Source organism: Myotis lucifugus, unplaced genomic scaffold (genome assembly GCF_000147115.1).
Source record: "Myotis lucifugus unplaced genomic scaffold, Myoluc2.0 scaffold_240, whole genome shotgun sequence".
In the NCBI taxonomy this organism is placed as follows: domain Eukaryota; kingdom Metazoa; phylum Chordata; class Mammalia; order Chiroptera; family Vespertilionidae; genus Myotis; species Myotis lucifugus.
The window spans coordinates 550,290-567,131 of record NW_005871288.1 but is presented as its reverse complement, the minus strand read 5'-3'; the positions used below and the strand labels follow the sequence as shown (position 1 = coordinate 567,131).

At 36.8% G+C, this 16,842-nt stretch overlaps 1 protein-coding gene across 8 annotated transcripts in view; it reads left to right on the top strand.

The window, feature by feature from the left end:
• Positions 1-16,842, top strand: part of ASCC3 (activating signal cointegrator 1 complex subunit 3) — a 247,270-nt gene that overhangs the window by 171,681 nt on the left and 58,747 nt on the right. For all 8 annotated transcript variants that reach the window (XM_023762284.1, XM_006098563.3, XM_023762281.1 and 5 more), the window contains 2 exons: positions 8,858-8,969; positions 9,165-9,299. In XM_023762284.1, coding sequence (XP_023618052.1) covers positions 8,858-8,969; positions 9,165-9,299 — 247 coding nt within the window. The remainder of the gene's footprint in view (positions 1-8,857; positions 8,970-9,164; positions 9,300-16,842) is intronic.

The window sequence follows — 16,842 nt, the reverse complement described above, 5'->3', positions numbered from 1 at the left end:
ATTAAAACTTTATTGTGGGGAGCCGCTACAGTGTTTTGGACAGGTTCAAGCCTTGGACTGATGAGAGGGCACAGTCCTCTCATTGCCACGTGCAAGTCCCAGCTTGGAGGGCAGGGCCCTCCCAGCACAATTATAGCCAACAGCTGTAGTTGTAAGCTTGAACCTATGGTCCGAACATGTGGCCCCACGTACCTAGTGATGTAGGCTTGATAGAGTTCAGGTGCATGTAGTTGAGTAGGATTGAAACCCAGGAGAATGTTGTAAACATCTTGGTCATGCCCTTACTTTGCCTCGTAGCTTCTGCTATCAAATAAAGGCATGGCTGTGGGCATGGTCGCTGTCTCTCAGAGAAGCAGCGTCCCATGAGACCTGGCTTACATTCTCTTGTCTGTCTTTTCTAAGCCTTTCAGCTGCCCCCACTCAGGTTCACCCTTGGCTGTGCTGGCGTGGCACACTTTATAAAGAGATGCCTCCATGCTCCCAGGGCGGGTTCCTGCCTCAAACCCCGCCCTTACAGGGAACAGCTCCAGGAAACAGCTTGGGGGAGGGCGCAGCCGTTGCCAGGACAACCCCTGTAGGACTGACTTCTTTCCGCTTGGTCGTGTTTCTGATGGTCGTGATGAACACCACCCAGGGTTTTTATATAAGTAGATAAGTCATGTCAATTATAATCATAAATGTTATAAATGATTTAAACTTTCTTGTTGAAATAAATTTTCTAGATTCATTTTTATAAATTCAGCTAAACAATTTATAAGCAACATGTCAAATAAAATGATATAAAAAAGTTAAAAATTAAGGATTAAAGGAAGATATGAAGGAGAATAATAAAGAGAAAGTAATAGCTGAAGAATTAAATCAGACGAAATGAAATTTAAGGCAAAAAAGATTTAAAAAGAAGAATGGCTCATATTGATAGCAAGCTCAATCACTACAAAATTATAGTAGTTTACAAATTTTTACATAACTAAAAATATAGCATCAAAATATATAAAGCAACAAGTGATTGAAATTTAAGACATTAAATTACAGTCATATTGAAAGATTGTCAGTTTATATTCTTGTGTGTGTGATATGTATATGTAAATATATATGCATATAAAGATACATATTTATATTAATGTATGTAAACACGTACATATACACATTCATTTGGTCAACTATATATTAACACATGTACTGGGGCATCATGACATATACTATATTCTAAATTGAGTTCTGGAATCAATTTGTATGTTCAGTTTTACTCTCTGTTTTCCCTTGAGAAAGCTTTCAAATATTTCTGGAACAAAAAATGTTGTGGTAGTTTCAGCTGTCCCTGCAACCACTTTCATTATTTCTGTCATTATTACTGCTGCATAATCCGAACATAAAAAAACATGGTGCGGTAACAAATGACTTCCCAGTACTGACAGTTATAGCAGCAGCATTTCAATGCTGATGAAAAATTTCCCAGCGAGATCGCTGTCCAGGTTTACATAAACCAAACAGGAAATGGCTGCCACTATTCCCATTAAATCCAAACTGTTTGGTGTAACTTTATCTGTGTTTTACATTACAGTAAAATCTCTTTTCTTCTCAACTGTTGAAATTTTATCCTTTTCAAGGTTGGAAAAAGATAACTTGAGGTTGCATATGTGATATTCTTGTTTGCTCTTTGATAAGATCTTTCAAAGATAATTTTTTGAAGTTGTTTCACTTTTTGATTGATTAAATTTAATGAACTTTGTAAATTTTTATGGTAGGTAGGGAGAGGTTTGTTATGACTTTTTCCCAATGGACTGCTAATACAAGTTAGCCTGTCTAGCCCATGTGCTAGATGCTGTCAGTATCAAACTGCCTTTGACTTTCACACCTCTCAGGGGACTAGTAATTGTTGTGTTCAAACAGCCTGTAATTGTGATCCCGCTGGCTTTCTCAGTACGCTTCTGGCTATTAGAATCATTAAACAACTCAGCACCTGTTAACAGCATTGTAAATATTCAACCCTGCTTGTGTACAAGTTGAGTCCAATATAGAGAAATCTTATAGAGCTCAGCCTCATAAATTAGAGCTTCTGACAAGTCAATTATTGTGAAACTGGATTTCTCCATGAAATAAATGAAATAGCATGCTGGCAGAAAGGTAGGCTGTCTGTTTATGGCAAAGAGAGGATAATGACTTGATTCAATGCACTGAGCATGAAAAAACCTTGTATTCTTTATCCCGAATTAAACAGTTGTGTTAATATTTCTGTTTAAATAAAGAGTGAATTATAAATTGTGTACTGTGGCGAGTGCACCATGAACACAGACCTTTTTACTTAACTGTTGCATGCTTTTTTCAAGTTAGTAAAGTGATTATTGAAATTGCATGTAATGTTTTAAGCTAAACGCTAATAATTATTTAGGCTAGAAATTATACAATGACTGAAAAGTACACGTGATAGAAATGAAGGCCATTTGATGCTACTAATAAAGATCATGTAGATATAAACTCCATCCTTTATTCACAAAAAAAGTATCAATATTTTATCTCTCAAATTTTGTTACCTAAAAAATGACTTCATTTACATTTATTTGTATTATTTAACAGCGTCTTGTAAATTGTATGTCTAATAAAGCTTTTATAAGTATTTGAAAATTCTTTATGTATCTTTATTTTTTTTAAATATATTTTATTGATTTTTTACAGAGAGGAAGGGAGCGGGATAGAGAGTTAGAAACATTGATGAGAGAGAAACATCGATCAGCTGCCTCCTGCACACCCCCTACCGGGGATGCGCCTGCAACCAAGGTACATGCCCTTGGCCGGAATCAAACCTGGGACCATTCAGTCCGCAGGCCGACGCTCTATCCACTGAGCCAAACTGGTTAGGGCTCTTTATGTATCTTTAGAATCTCAGTTAAAATACTAACAAAGAATACTTGGTGTAAATCAGTAAAATTATATTGTTAACAAAAATAGATGCATTTTAGTATTTGTGTTAGCTGCATAGGAGACAAGTATTTTAATTATTGAGATTTTACTATTGTATTCTTGTATAATATTTTAATTAACATTTTCTATTTTTAAAAGTTGTCACTTTTAAAAAATAAATAAAAGATATCACTTATGCCAGAATGCCTGAAGAAAACAATTTTAGGGATTTCTAAATTCTAGATTACCCCCAGATATTGTAAGGATAAAAGTGTTAGTATTGAATACATTTTATGTCAATTCAGTTACTTAAACTGAAATTTGTATTTCTTATGCAAAGCAATAAAAATGTTGGTGAGTACATCCAAAAAGAACTATATTAAGAAATATCAATGGAAGCTTTTTAAGTTATTCTGCTCAAAAAACTTGTTAATTTTTAGCAAGTTAGATTATAGATAATATTTTAATCCTAGAGGACTGGTGCACGAAATTTGTGCATAGGTAGAGTCCGTAGGCCTGGCCAGTGATCAGGGCCAATTGGGGTCTTCCTTCCCCCAGCTGCCAGTTACCGGCTGGAGCCTGTCTTCCCCCAGCTGCCGGCCCGGGCCTTCCTTCGTTTCACACCGCCCCTTCGTGGTCAGTGCACATCATAGCGAGCGGTCAAACTCCCAAGGGGACAATTTGCATATTAGCCTTTTATTATATAGGATAGTCATCAGGTAATTTGTTTTATTCTCAGAGGCATGATTTTAATTGATTATTTGTATAATTTATTTTCAATGTTTAAGAAATATTTACCCCAACTGTACTTTATCTGGATAAAAGCTAGAAATTAGTCTAAAAATTTTTCCAATAGACTTAAATAAACATGAGAAGGGGTGTTAGGCCATCAAAAGGTATCTTGTAATACATAAAACAGTGAATAAAAAATATGTAAGAAAAAACCTAGAATTTTTAAAGGAAAGTTTTTATTAATTGTTTTGAATATTATTTGTAAGTGTGCCAGATTTATTTGTTAAGTCATAAAATGGTAAAGTTAGCATTCCAGTTATATTTATAGGGGAATGGCATGTGGTAATCAGTAGCAACATCCATGATTTCTTTTTCAAATAGCATGATAGATAAATTTATAGATAAAAAATGGAATTTTTAACTTTTTTTCATGATATTATTTTCCTAATGTCTTCTTTCTGTAATTTTAATAGCTTGATTCTTGCTCTATAAATGCTACTATTTATTCAGTGTCCTGGGTACATTTTCACTAGTTTTTTTCAACTTAGAAATAACTTTTTATCAATTATATTTTTGTCCAGACATCTGAAAACGTTTTGGAAATTTTATAGCCTTATCAAGCCAAATGAATGTGAAATACGGTGGTACCCCCTTTATCCATGGGAGATATGTTCCAAGACCCTCTAGTACAGTGGTTCTCAACCTTCCTAATGCCGCGACCCTTTAATACAGTTCCTCATGTTGTGGTGACCCCCAACCATAAAATTATTTTCGTTGCTACTTCATAACTGTAATTTTGCTACTGTTAGGAATCGTAATGTAAATATCTGATATGCTGGATGTATTTTCATTGTTACAAATTGAACATAATTAAAGCATAGTGATTAATCCCCAAAACAATATGTAATTATATATGTGTTTTCTGATGGTCTTAGATGACCCCTGTGAAAGGGTCATTCGACCCCCAAAGGGGTCGCGACCCACAGGTTGAGAACTGCTGCTCTAGTAGATGCCTCAAACCAGGCATAAAGTTTAATGTATAAATTAGTTACAGTAATAGAGTAACAATAACTAATGATAAAAGAACAATTATAACAATATACAGAATTAAAAGTTATGTGAAAGTGGTCAGTTGTTTCAGGGGATTTCTTGCTTTAATCTTTGTACAGGCTCTGTGCTTTCTGGCACAACACATTGCTATCAGTTAGAACTCATTATCTCTTCGTGTCTGCCACCCACAAATTTAATTAATGCCTTTTCTGTCTTAACTAAGTACTTATAAGTACTGTGGCCTTAACTTTTGCAGTTTGAGGTGCAACAGCAAAACTAGCAAAATTTCTTTTTACTTCTTCACAATTTCAAGGGTACCAAATTTGTTCTTATCACAGATCATAGCATCCTCAGTATATGATTTTTTTTTCCTTTGCTTATTAAGTCATGAATTTTTACCTTTTCCCTTAAACAGTGGTTCTCAACCTTGGCTGCCCATTAGAATCACCTGGGAATCTTTTTAAAATCCTGATTTCTGGGCCTCATCCTCCGGAAATTCTTTCTTTGTTATGGGGTGGGGCCACAACATTAGTAACAAAGAAACAGAATTTCCGGAGATGAGGCCCAGAAATCAGGATTTTAAAAAGATTCCTAGGTGATTCTAATGTGCAGCCAAGGTTGAGAACCACTGCCTTAAAGGGAGCATTTATAGCTTCTCTTTGGCATATATGCATTGCCAGGATCATATAAATTCCAGTCCTGTGCTTGCCGCGGGGGGGGGGTGGGGGAGGGGGTGGGCATCATTAAGTAAAATAACTTACCTGAACACAAATACTGCAGTATTGTGACAGTCGATCTGATAACCAACATGGCTATTAAGTGACAAAGTGCAGGTAGGGTATACAGAGTAGATAAAGGGATGGTTCACTACCCAGGTGGGACTTATCAGAGTGGTGCCACATTTCATCAGGCTTCTTAGAGTAGTGCACAATTTAAAACTTATGAATTATTTCTGGAATTTTCCATGTAATATTTTCAGACTGCAGTTGACCATGGGTAACTGAAACCTTGGAAAAGAAACTGAATACAGGGGAGCTACTGTATACAGTAAGAGCCACCATATGCAGAAAGTATGGCTGATAAATTTCATTTGTTGAGAAAAAATGAAAGACAAAATGTATGACTGCAACTTGAACATGTAGAGGTTAAGGGCACTAATCGCTGTGTAGTAAAAAATCTGTGTATAATTTTTGACTCGCCAATTTAACTACTAGTGGCCTATTGTTGACCAGAAGACTTACCTGTCACATTATTGTCAATTAACACATATTTTAGGTTAAATGGATTATATACTGTATTTTTACAGTAAAGTAAGCTAGAAAAAAGAAAATCTTAAGGAAGAGAAATACATTTACAATATTTGTTGCAAAAAAAACCCATATGTGGGTTGTTCAAGGTCAACTATAATTTGGAATGGCTTTGAGGGGTCCGTGTCTCTGATGGGGCATTGAATAACCAGAATTTTTATTTTCACCTCTAAATAGAATGCATTATTCTAACTAAATACTTTAGGATAAAGGAAATAATATTTTCTAATGATTTCTAATGCTGGTTTTTCACTTTCAGATATGCCTGGTTCAATGCAAGTTTGTACATTGTGTTCAAATTAGTGACAGCATTGGTTTCAATACTTATCTATCTGTTCATTGATAAATATTGCTTTATTCTAAAGTTGGTAATTTCTCCACAGACTAAAATTAAAAGTAACCATTTTTATGAAGATTAAAATTTTTAGCATATGATTTACAGTTATTTTCCCAAATAAATAGCTGTTATAATCCTTACTCAGTAGAGACTCTCATATTTGGTTGTATACCTAGCCATTTGTGCTAACTTCTTTTTCTAATGAAAAAATATTCTGCCATGATTTAAGAACTGCTTTGTGTATTTTAAAATAAATTTTATAGTATATTAACCCCAAATCCTTCCCTTTAAAGAAAGAAAAAATTACTGTACTGTGATTTTCTTTAGGCCTCTCCCATTTGAGATCATTATCACTTGATTCCCAAGCCACTTGCTTTCCTAGTCCTTTATAGATGCAAACCCTAGTCCTGGGGGTTCAGTGATGAGTCTCTTCTCTGAGGCCACTGTCCACTCCTGATTTGGATGGAGGTAGAGCATATCAATTCCTTATGCCAACCAGCAAGTAGAAGTCTGTCGTGACTGTGGGGGCAGTTCCTCGCCTTCAGGATCTATTCCCAGACACAGATTTCTAGTGATTTTAGGGATTTACCAAAAACCCCAGGAGTTACTGAGAGAGACATTCAGGTGAACGGCATGTCCTTACACTTTTTACTTGGAGAATATAGAGAGTTGAACCTATGTTTCCTTATACAGAAGCTTAGTTAGACTGCCTATTATTAGCCTGATGATGTCCTTTCCAGTCTTTAGGATGACAATTATTCCTCAAGCATTAGGAGAACAGTCATTGACTAAATTTCCTAAAAGAACTGATCTACCACCCAAATCAGTAGTTCTTTGAGTTTTATAAAGTTGCTGGGTTTTTATATATATACTGGAGGCACAGTGCACCAATTCATGCACGGTCGGGGTCCCTCAGCCTGGCCAGCGATCAGGACTGATCAGGGCCATCTCGCCCATTCTCAGTCGGGGCCGATCAGGGCCAGCTGGCTGGGGGGAGGGACCGCAGGAGGTTGGCCAGCCATGGGAGGTTGGCTGTGGGAGCGCACTGACCACTAGGGGGCAGTTCCTGCATTGAACGTCTGCCCCCTGGTGGTCAGTGTGTGTCATAGCGACCGGTCTATTGGTTGACTGGTCATAATGGTCACCTAGGCTTTTATATATAGAGAAAACTTTATGTTTATATTTATATATAATATGCTTCTCATCCTTTCTAAATCTACAACATAAGTTTAGTTGGCTGTAAAAGTATACACTGAAGTAAGGCTAGTTTTAACACCGAAAAGTTAGTATATTTTTTTCTGGGTTTTTTTGTTTGTTTGTTTGTTTTTTTTGAGGGGGTGATAATTTTTTAAATAATTTTTAATTATGGTTGATGTACAATATTATATTAGTTTCAGGTGTACAACCCAGTGATTAGACATTTATATAACTTATGAAGTGATCACCCTAATATTTCAAATACCCATCTGACACCATACATAGTTATTACAATATTATGGACTATATTCCCTATGCTGTACTCTACATCCCCATAACTGTTCTATAACTACCAATTTGTGCTTCTTAATTCCTTTACTTTTTTCATCCTCCAAACCTCCTTACCATCTCACAATCGTCAAGGTGTTCTCTATATCTATGAGTCTGTTTCTGTTCTTGTTCATTTATTTTGTTTTTTAGATTCTACATATAAGTGAAGTCATATGACATCTGTCTTTCTCTGTCTGGCTTATTTCACTGAGCATAATATCCTCTAGGTCCATCCATGTTGTTGCAGATGACAAGATTTCATTCTTTTTTATGGCTGAGTCATATTCTATTGTACCACTTCTTCTTTATCCAATCATCTGTTGATGGACACTTAGGTTGCTTCCATATTTTGGCTATTGTAAATAATGCTGCAGTGAACATAGGCATGTATATATCTTCTCGATGTACTACTTTGGTTTTCTTCAGATAAATACCCAGAAGTGGAATTGCTGGGTCCTTCTTTGTCTCTTATTTGTTATAGCTTTTGTTTTAAAGTCTGTTTTGTCTGGTATAAGTATTGCTATCCCAGCTTTTTTTGTTATGCTTTGTTTCTAATTTTCATGAGCTATCTTTTTCCATCCCTTTATTTTTAGCCTGTGTGTGTCTTTCGATCTGAAGTGGGTCTCTTGTATTCAGCACTCATAAGGGGGTTTTGTTATCCATTCAGCCATCATGTGTCTTTTGATTGGAGCATGGAAAGTTAGTATATTTTTAATGTGATGCTGAACTTTATCTGCTTATTTTACATATTTTTAATGTCTTGTCATTGTTCATCAGTGTCAACAAACCTTAGTATGGGAATATTGATCTGTAAAATGGAAATGGTATTCTCAATTGCTTTATTTATTTGAATTGCTATAAATATAATTGAATTGATGTTTTTTGAAGTTCTGAAAAGAACTATGTGAAATTCAAACAATAGTTTTAATAGAAAATTAAATTTCTACACTATTCATTAATGTATTATAATATAACATGTAGCCTTGAAACCTTGCTTATTTTCTAGCTACTACAATTTGAGTGATGTGAGCCATGATTCTGTGAACAAGTTTCTGTCCTTTCTGATTGAGAAGTCCCTGGTGGAATTGGAACGTTCCTATTGTATTGAAATTGGAGAGGTATGATTCAGTCACCTACATTTCAATTGAAAGTTTGCCTAGCTTTTTAACAATAGGGCTTTTGCTTCTAAAGATGACCAAAAAGTTTAACAAAATTGTTACAATAACAACTGCAGTATGAATTATTGATTTTATAAATGTATGCCCTTCTATTGTACTTCTTGTTTATGTCACTTTATCTTTTATTTGAAATAGGATAATCGGAGCATTGAACCTTTGACATACGGCCGAATTGCCTCTTATTACTATTTGAAGCACCAAACAGTTAAAATGTTTAAGGAGCGTTTGAAACCCGAATGCAGTACTGAAGAACTGCTTTCAATCCTAAGTGTGAGTTTGATGTTATTACTGCATTGTTCTTTAACATAAAGAGATTATATTTTATGTATTCCATACCTTCTCTTAAATTCTTGCCATCCAGTTCCCCTTTAAATTTGTAGAAACTATTTATGAAGTCCTTTCATCTGTCAAACAAGATCACTAAAGCAGCATATCTGAACCCAGTTCCCCATATATAAGGTGACCACATAATTTATCATCTAAACTTGGATCTTTTTATGAATGGAATAGGGCGCTATTAATATCAAGATAATAGGTATAAACTGGGCCATCCTTGGCAACTAGGTGATCACCCTTTCCTTCAAGATAAAAGTTCAGGACCATTGTCGTTCTTTTCCAATTAATTCACTAATTCTGCGCTAGTTCACTTACTTTTTAGGTTTTTCCTACCACTCCTATTGCTTTATTATTTTTAATAGACTTTAATATCCCATTAACAGTTTTTCTAGTGAATAGATTCTGTGGGCAGCATAGAACCAAGTATAATTATAGTAAGTCCAAAAATATTTGATAATGAATTGAAGAATGGATGGCTCCTGTATTAATAGGTTTTCTGTTGTTTGCTCTATAGGAAAATGTAGAGGATTAAAATAGAGTATTAAAATAGCTATTGAAAAAACTGTTTCTTTGTAAAATTAAAAATTCACATCTGAAATAAGAGGTATGAAAAAATATGAAGAATTTTTTACATCCTTAAGAATGAGGTTATCATTTCCCAGTCAGAGTTTCATAAAAACAGGATTTACCTGGGAGAAAGACAGTAAAATAATGGTTAAATAATTTTGGAAAGCATCTTAAAATAGTATCTGTTAGATTTAAGAATATAATTTTCTTTCACATTTACCTATCATGATATATTTACCTAATCTAATATTTAAAAGTACTTGTCTACCTGGGGAACGCATATATTAATAGCTAACACCTTTGAGTACTTTTCATGTGCCAGTCGCTACTCTAGGAACTTGATACTGTGTGGGTTCTGTACTATGCTGCCTCTCATGTCACACACACACACACACACACACACGCACGCACACACGTGCACACACAGAGTGAGGTAGAGGATACTGAGGTGGGAGGTACAAAGTATGTCATGTTAAGACTGGATGCACACTGTTTGTAAAGGAGGTTGGTGAAAACCATATGCCTATTACATTCTGTATTCCCCTCCACCCCACTAAAATAGCCCAAAAATGTATACAGTATCAAAGCAATTAAGTCATTAGTTTCTTCAGTCATCTCTATGAAAAGACATTGATCAGAACAAGAGGTCTGTTCACATCTTTTCAACAGCCTGTTTCTTTCCAACATTACAGTGCATAGCACTAGTTACACTAACCTCATGGAATATTTTTATTAAAATAAAGTCAACTCTTTTGTGAATAACTAAACAAAATAAATCATCTGCAAATATATATAAGATAAACTCATTAGTATATTGATGTAAATATTGTTTACTGTAATTGTTTGCTCACTTTATAATTTCCACAGCAACGATAATATAATCTTTCTATCCTATGGTATTTGGTCCAAGAAACTCCCAACTTCTTATAGACAGTGTCTAAGTCTAATATCTTAGAATTCTTTTGGAATGAGCATACTGGGACACTGGGACTGTGGGGCTCACAGTGACAAGGAGATCTGCAGGTACCACTGTTTTATTTCTTGTCTAGGAACTATTCTCTATTAAAAAGAACATGAATACTAACAGAAAAAAAACATTAAATAATAAAGCAAGATTGTATTTGAAGTAATTACAGTGTAATTTCTAGAAATGATTTTTTCATTTAGTTTTTTAAGTGTTTTCTGTGTCCACTCCCATGATTCCTAAACGACTCACATAGCCTCATTATCTTCTTTACTCTCATCTCCTTTTGAAACTAAGAGGAAACTAGCCATGACAGAAGCTATAGAGAACAGGATGATAAGGACAACTCAGAGCAAAGAAAAGCAGTGAGGTAGCATTAGTGTTTCAAAGGCCTATTTCCATTATCTTTGTTTTTATAATGCTTAATAAAGTCACATGATTTTTAAGAATTCAATATTATGAATAAGTTATAACTTATTCACTTCAGTGTCTCCTTTTACTGAGATGCAACCATTGATGCTTCTAAAGTCATTTTAAAACTTACTAAAAAAGTATTAATTATTTTTAAGAGGAATTTTTAGTATTCCTGAGAAGATCCACAACTGAAAAGCTTCTATTCTCTTGAATATTACTTTGAACTTACTGTAATATTTTTAACAATTTTCTCATTTCTTAGGCTACATATTTTATTATATTACTAGAGGCCCAGTGCACAGATTTGTGCATGGGTAGGGTCCCTAAGCCTGGCCAGCGATCACGGCCAATTGGGGCCAGGCTGATCGGGGCCTGCCGCCGGGGGAAGGACAGAAGGAGGGACCACAGGAGGTTGGCAGGCCAGGGAGAAGGATGGTGGAAGGTTGGCCACTGGCCTCAAGGAGGGAACTGGCACTCGCCCCCCCCCCACCCTCCCGGGAAAGTGGCTGTGTCCGCCACCACCCACCCCTGGTTTCCCATCCATCCCAGGGCCTGAAGGCCCTGGTGGGGTCAGGAGAGGAGGCAACAGTTGCCAGGCCGGGTGCAGAAGGAACGAACGCCGCCACCTCCGCCATCAGCACCTTGCCACTGCGCAGTTCCCCACCTCCCCCTACCTTCCTTCCCTCACCACCACCGCGGTGGGTGGGCGGCCCACGGGGAAGGGAGAGGACGAGAACGAGATAAACCCTTGTGTCAAGAACTCACTTTCAATAGACCTCAGTGAGGGAGCTGCTCTACATATGAAACCCTAACTCAGAAGCAGGTGTCTACGAATAGTTTAGCACCAGGGGCCAATAGGGGCAGCCGGTGGGGGGAGGGACCTTGGGTGGTTGGAGCTCACTGACCACCAAGGAGCAGTTCCTGCATTGAGTGTCTACCCTCTGGTGGCCAGTTGGCATCATAGGGACTGGTGGACCAGTCATTCTGGTTATTCCAGTAGTTCAGTCGTAACAGGTGCTTAGGCTTTTATATATATAGATATCTAATCTAATAAAAGAGAAACATGCAAATTGACCGTACCTTCGCTACGCCCCAAGCCACGCCCACCAGCCAATCAGAGTGACTATATGCAAATTAACCCAACCAAGATGGCGGCCGGCAGCCACAGAGCTGGAGCGAGCAGGAGGCTTGGTTGCCCCGGCGATGCAGGCCAAGCTTCCCGCCTGCCCTGGCCGCTGTGGCCTCTGCTAAAGGCAACAAAGTTTCAATTATAGAAGATAAATAAACCCCAAATACCTGCTTCCAGCCAGCCTCCACTGGGAGCTTGGGTGGCTGGGGGCTGTGGCCAACCTGAAAACGGCCCTCAGCCCCTCACCCAGGCTGGCCAGGCACTCCAGCAGGGACCCCTAACCTGAAGGGGGTGTGGCCAGTCTGAAAACAGCCCTCAGTCCCTCACCCAGGCTGGCCAGGCACCCCAGCGGGACCCCCACACCCTGATCCGGGACACCCTTCAGGGCAAACCAGCCAGCCCCCACCCATGCACTAGGCATATAATAAAATGGTAATATGCAAATTGACCCTAACAGCAGAATGACTGGGAATGACTGGTCACTCTGACACACACTGACCACCAGGGGGCAGGCGCTCAATGCAGGAGCTGCCCCTGGTGGTCAGTGTGCTCCCACAGGGGGAGCTCTGCTCAGCCACAAGCCAGGCTGACGGCTGCCAGCACAGCAGTGATGGCGGGAGCCTCTCCCACCTCAGCAGCATTAAGGATGTCTGACTGCAGCTTAGGCCTGGTCCCCGCTGGCAAGTGGACATCCCCCAAGGGGTCCCAGACTGTGAGAGGGCACAGGCCGGGCTGAGGGACCCCCCCTGAATGCACAAATTTTTGTGCATCAGGCCTCTAGTTATATTAATGATAGTGTAGAAATTATGTTTTTTGATATTTTTAGGTCATTTGATTATATTGCAATGTGATTATTGCTAGCACAGAGGAAAAAATCTAGACAGTACCCGTAAAATTTGGTAAGAATATTAAAACATTGAGTCACTTTCAACAAGCATTTAAAAATACATAAACCTATTATTTCTCTTCAGTTGACATAAAAACATAGTTTTAAATGATAATCTCTCTGAGTTTTATATATTTGAATCTAATAATTAGTACCTTTTTTAGACCTTTCTTTCCTTTAGAGAAGATTTAGTTTAGAATTTCATATTTGGCCATAGAGTTGTTTTTCCTTTATTTAAATGAATTGGAATTCTTACTCTTTATCTACTCATTTTGTACATTACTTTCAACTTTTCTAGAATTAGAATTTCCTTTTGAGTAGGGATATAATTTTATTGCAATATTTACCAGAAAAGGCATTTTCCTTAAAGAAAAATTTTTAATCAGATCATCCATTTCATAGTATGCTTCCTTTCACAGTGTTTTTGACACTATAGAATTCCTTTTTAACACAGTGTTTCTAGCAGAAGGTTGTCGGGTTTGATAAAAAATTTCATACATTAGGTACATTTATACCATATTTTCTGAATTCTTCCCTTTTTGTTCTTTTCCTTTATCATTTGAATGGTTGGAGTTAGCCTTGTATTTTGCAGATTTTTATTGACAATATCACCCTTTGAACCAAACGATGGAGGCAACAGGAAATGTCTAAGTTTAAAGATGAAAACGAAACTCTTCCAAATAGTAAGGAGCTGTGCTAAATGAAATTGACTTACTATCTTAAGCAGATACTGAAGCATGCATAAATTAGATATTTTATTCTTAATATGTTACTCTATTTGTCCATATTAAATTTCATCAGTTACATTTCTACCCACAGACCATATATTGATTCATCCAAAAATATTTATTTTGTGCCTACAATGTGTGAGGCTATTTATAGGGGCCAGAGAAAGAGGATAGAGAACATTATTGATAAACTCTGTGTGTGTGTGTTAATACATACATAAAGTATGGGCCATGGTAATCTATAATAATAAAAGTGTAATATGCTAATTAGACAGGACAGCCGAATGAAGCCAGGGCTGCGAGGGCAGAGCCTCTTGCACGAATTTCGTGCATCAGGCCTCTAGTAATATATAAAACACTTGGGTGTTGTTACTGACTGAGGTCACCAGCTCAGTATGATGCTCTAAGAATGGCAGCAGGATGTTGCCCATCATAAAAAACAGTCTCCGAAAATAAAACAGGTTATAGTATTCTGTCCTTCATATTAATTTTCCCTATGCAGGAGATTTACTCTATACATTTCTCCTGGCCCCACATCAAAAGAACATCATAGAGAACGTTTGAGTGCGTCCAAGTGAGCTACTCAAATGATAGAAGGTATGTGAATAGGGCGTTTCAGTCTGGAGAGGCAAAGGCTTTGAATCAGTGTAACTGAAATGCAAATAATGAACTGTACGAATGGGGCCCTCTTTAGATCTTGAACAGAGTAACTTTTTCAATTAGTAGGAAGTTCCATCTGATCCTGCAAGTAATAAACTCAGAGAATTTATTACTTCAATTGATGGATATAATATAGGGCAAAAATATATAGATTCAGAAAGGGCTGGAATGAATTTATTAATGGTAAAACCACTAAAGAACTAAAAGAGAAGATGGAACTGTACCTGTCATGTTTGGTGTGATAGATGATGACCAATTCCATTACAGACCAGGGAAGGCAGGGATTACTGTTAGACCTTTGCGGCATGGTTTTTTTTCTCATGGCCCTCTAGATACTTGGAATATTTTTATCCTTCAGAATATTGGGGGGGTCTCATTTCTTTAAATGTCACAGTCTGTTATGCTTAGAGGTACTAATTCCTATTGATTATTACTCTATTATACAGGGTAGGACAAAAGTAGGTTTATAGTTTGTGTGAAAAATAATGCAATAACAAATAATAATATGGTTGGGGGGGTCAATTGGGGAAAAAGGAGACATATGTAAAAGTTAAGACAATAAAAAAAACTAAAAAAAAAAAAAAGAATAAACTCTGTTTCACATACAACTATAAACCTACTTTTCCCCCCACCCTATATGTAAATCTTTATTTCAGTCAACACTGGGGTGGGGGGGAATACACCCCACTAATGTCTTTTTGTTAGTAACAGCTCTTTTTAAAAAAATATATATTTTATTGATTTTTTACAGAGAGGAAGGGAGAGGGAGAGGAACACAGAGAGAGAAACATCGGTTCAGCTGCCTCTTGCACGCCCCCTACTGGGGATGTGCCCGCAACCCAGGTACATGCCCTTGACCAGAATCGAACCTGGGACCCTTCAGTCCGTAGGCCGACGCTCTATCCGCTGAGCCAAACCGGTTAGGGCAGTAACAGCTCTTTTGAGACTTCTCTTTTTACTTTCTCCTAAAAAATAGAACTGTTTCTGACTTATACTTTTAGATGCCATTGCTTTTCAATGACAGCAAGATACTATATTCTGGGTATAAGGTCAAAGACTTTATTGAGACTATCCCTATTTACTAATGTTATTCTATAATAGTAACCCATTTATTTAAATCCTGTCTTAATATATCTATTAGATATTAATAACCACTAGCTTTTACTGAGCACCTACTATACAGGCACTTTAGTATACATTATTTGTAGACATCAAACAACCCTTCATGGTAAATGTTAATATATAGAAAACAAAATTGCAGTTTGATGAGATTAATTAAGTTTTCCAGGTTCTATAGAAAGTAGCTTTTTAGACCTCTTTGTTTTTATACCTTCCTTCCTCTCCTAGACATATTTTATCCTTTTCCTATGATTTAATTCCAACTGTAAAAAAAAAATTAAAGCATTGAAATGGAAGGGTATATACTTTTAACAGGTCAATCAAGAAGCAGGGTTACTTTTAAAATTATGTATGATCTTATAGCTAATAATTATAGTTATTAAATGCAGATGTTAATTACTGGCAAATGATTATTTCATCATTCCTTATTGAAAACATATATTTTAAATTTTAAACAATGTGATGCTATTTGGAAAGGTTAGACATTTTATAACAACTCTTGCCAAATTTTTCTAACACCATGAATTAATAAGCTTTATAATTAAGGCAGCTGCTTCACACTTCTATTTTTAACCAGTGACATTACATCTGCCTTGCTCCATTGATGCCCTCCTCCTACTTACAGAAGCATTTAGCAGTTTTGGCAACAGGGATTACATGGCATAGAGTAAGTAGTCTAATTAGATATAAGTGAAAATCCAGAGGGAAAAGGACATTTAAAAAGTAATTTGAAGAATCTCTTAACGATGTTGGCACTGAAAGCCTAAGTCTAGATGAGAAAGTGCCTGTCGTCATGGCAAACAAGAACTGTGATTTGATGTGCTCAGTGGGCAGTAATAGAAAGGAAAAGTTCGAGAAAATTTATTTGAACAGATTGTTCAGAGGACAGTTGCTATAGAATTAATACCTTTAGAAAGTGTGTTCCAAATATATTCTGTCTCTAGAATTTTCCAAAAAACAATTTTTAATGACATACTTGGTTGTTATGGTACCTGTGACTACACAGATAT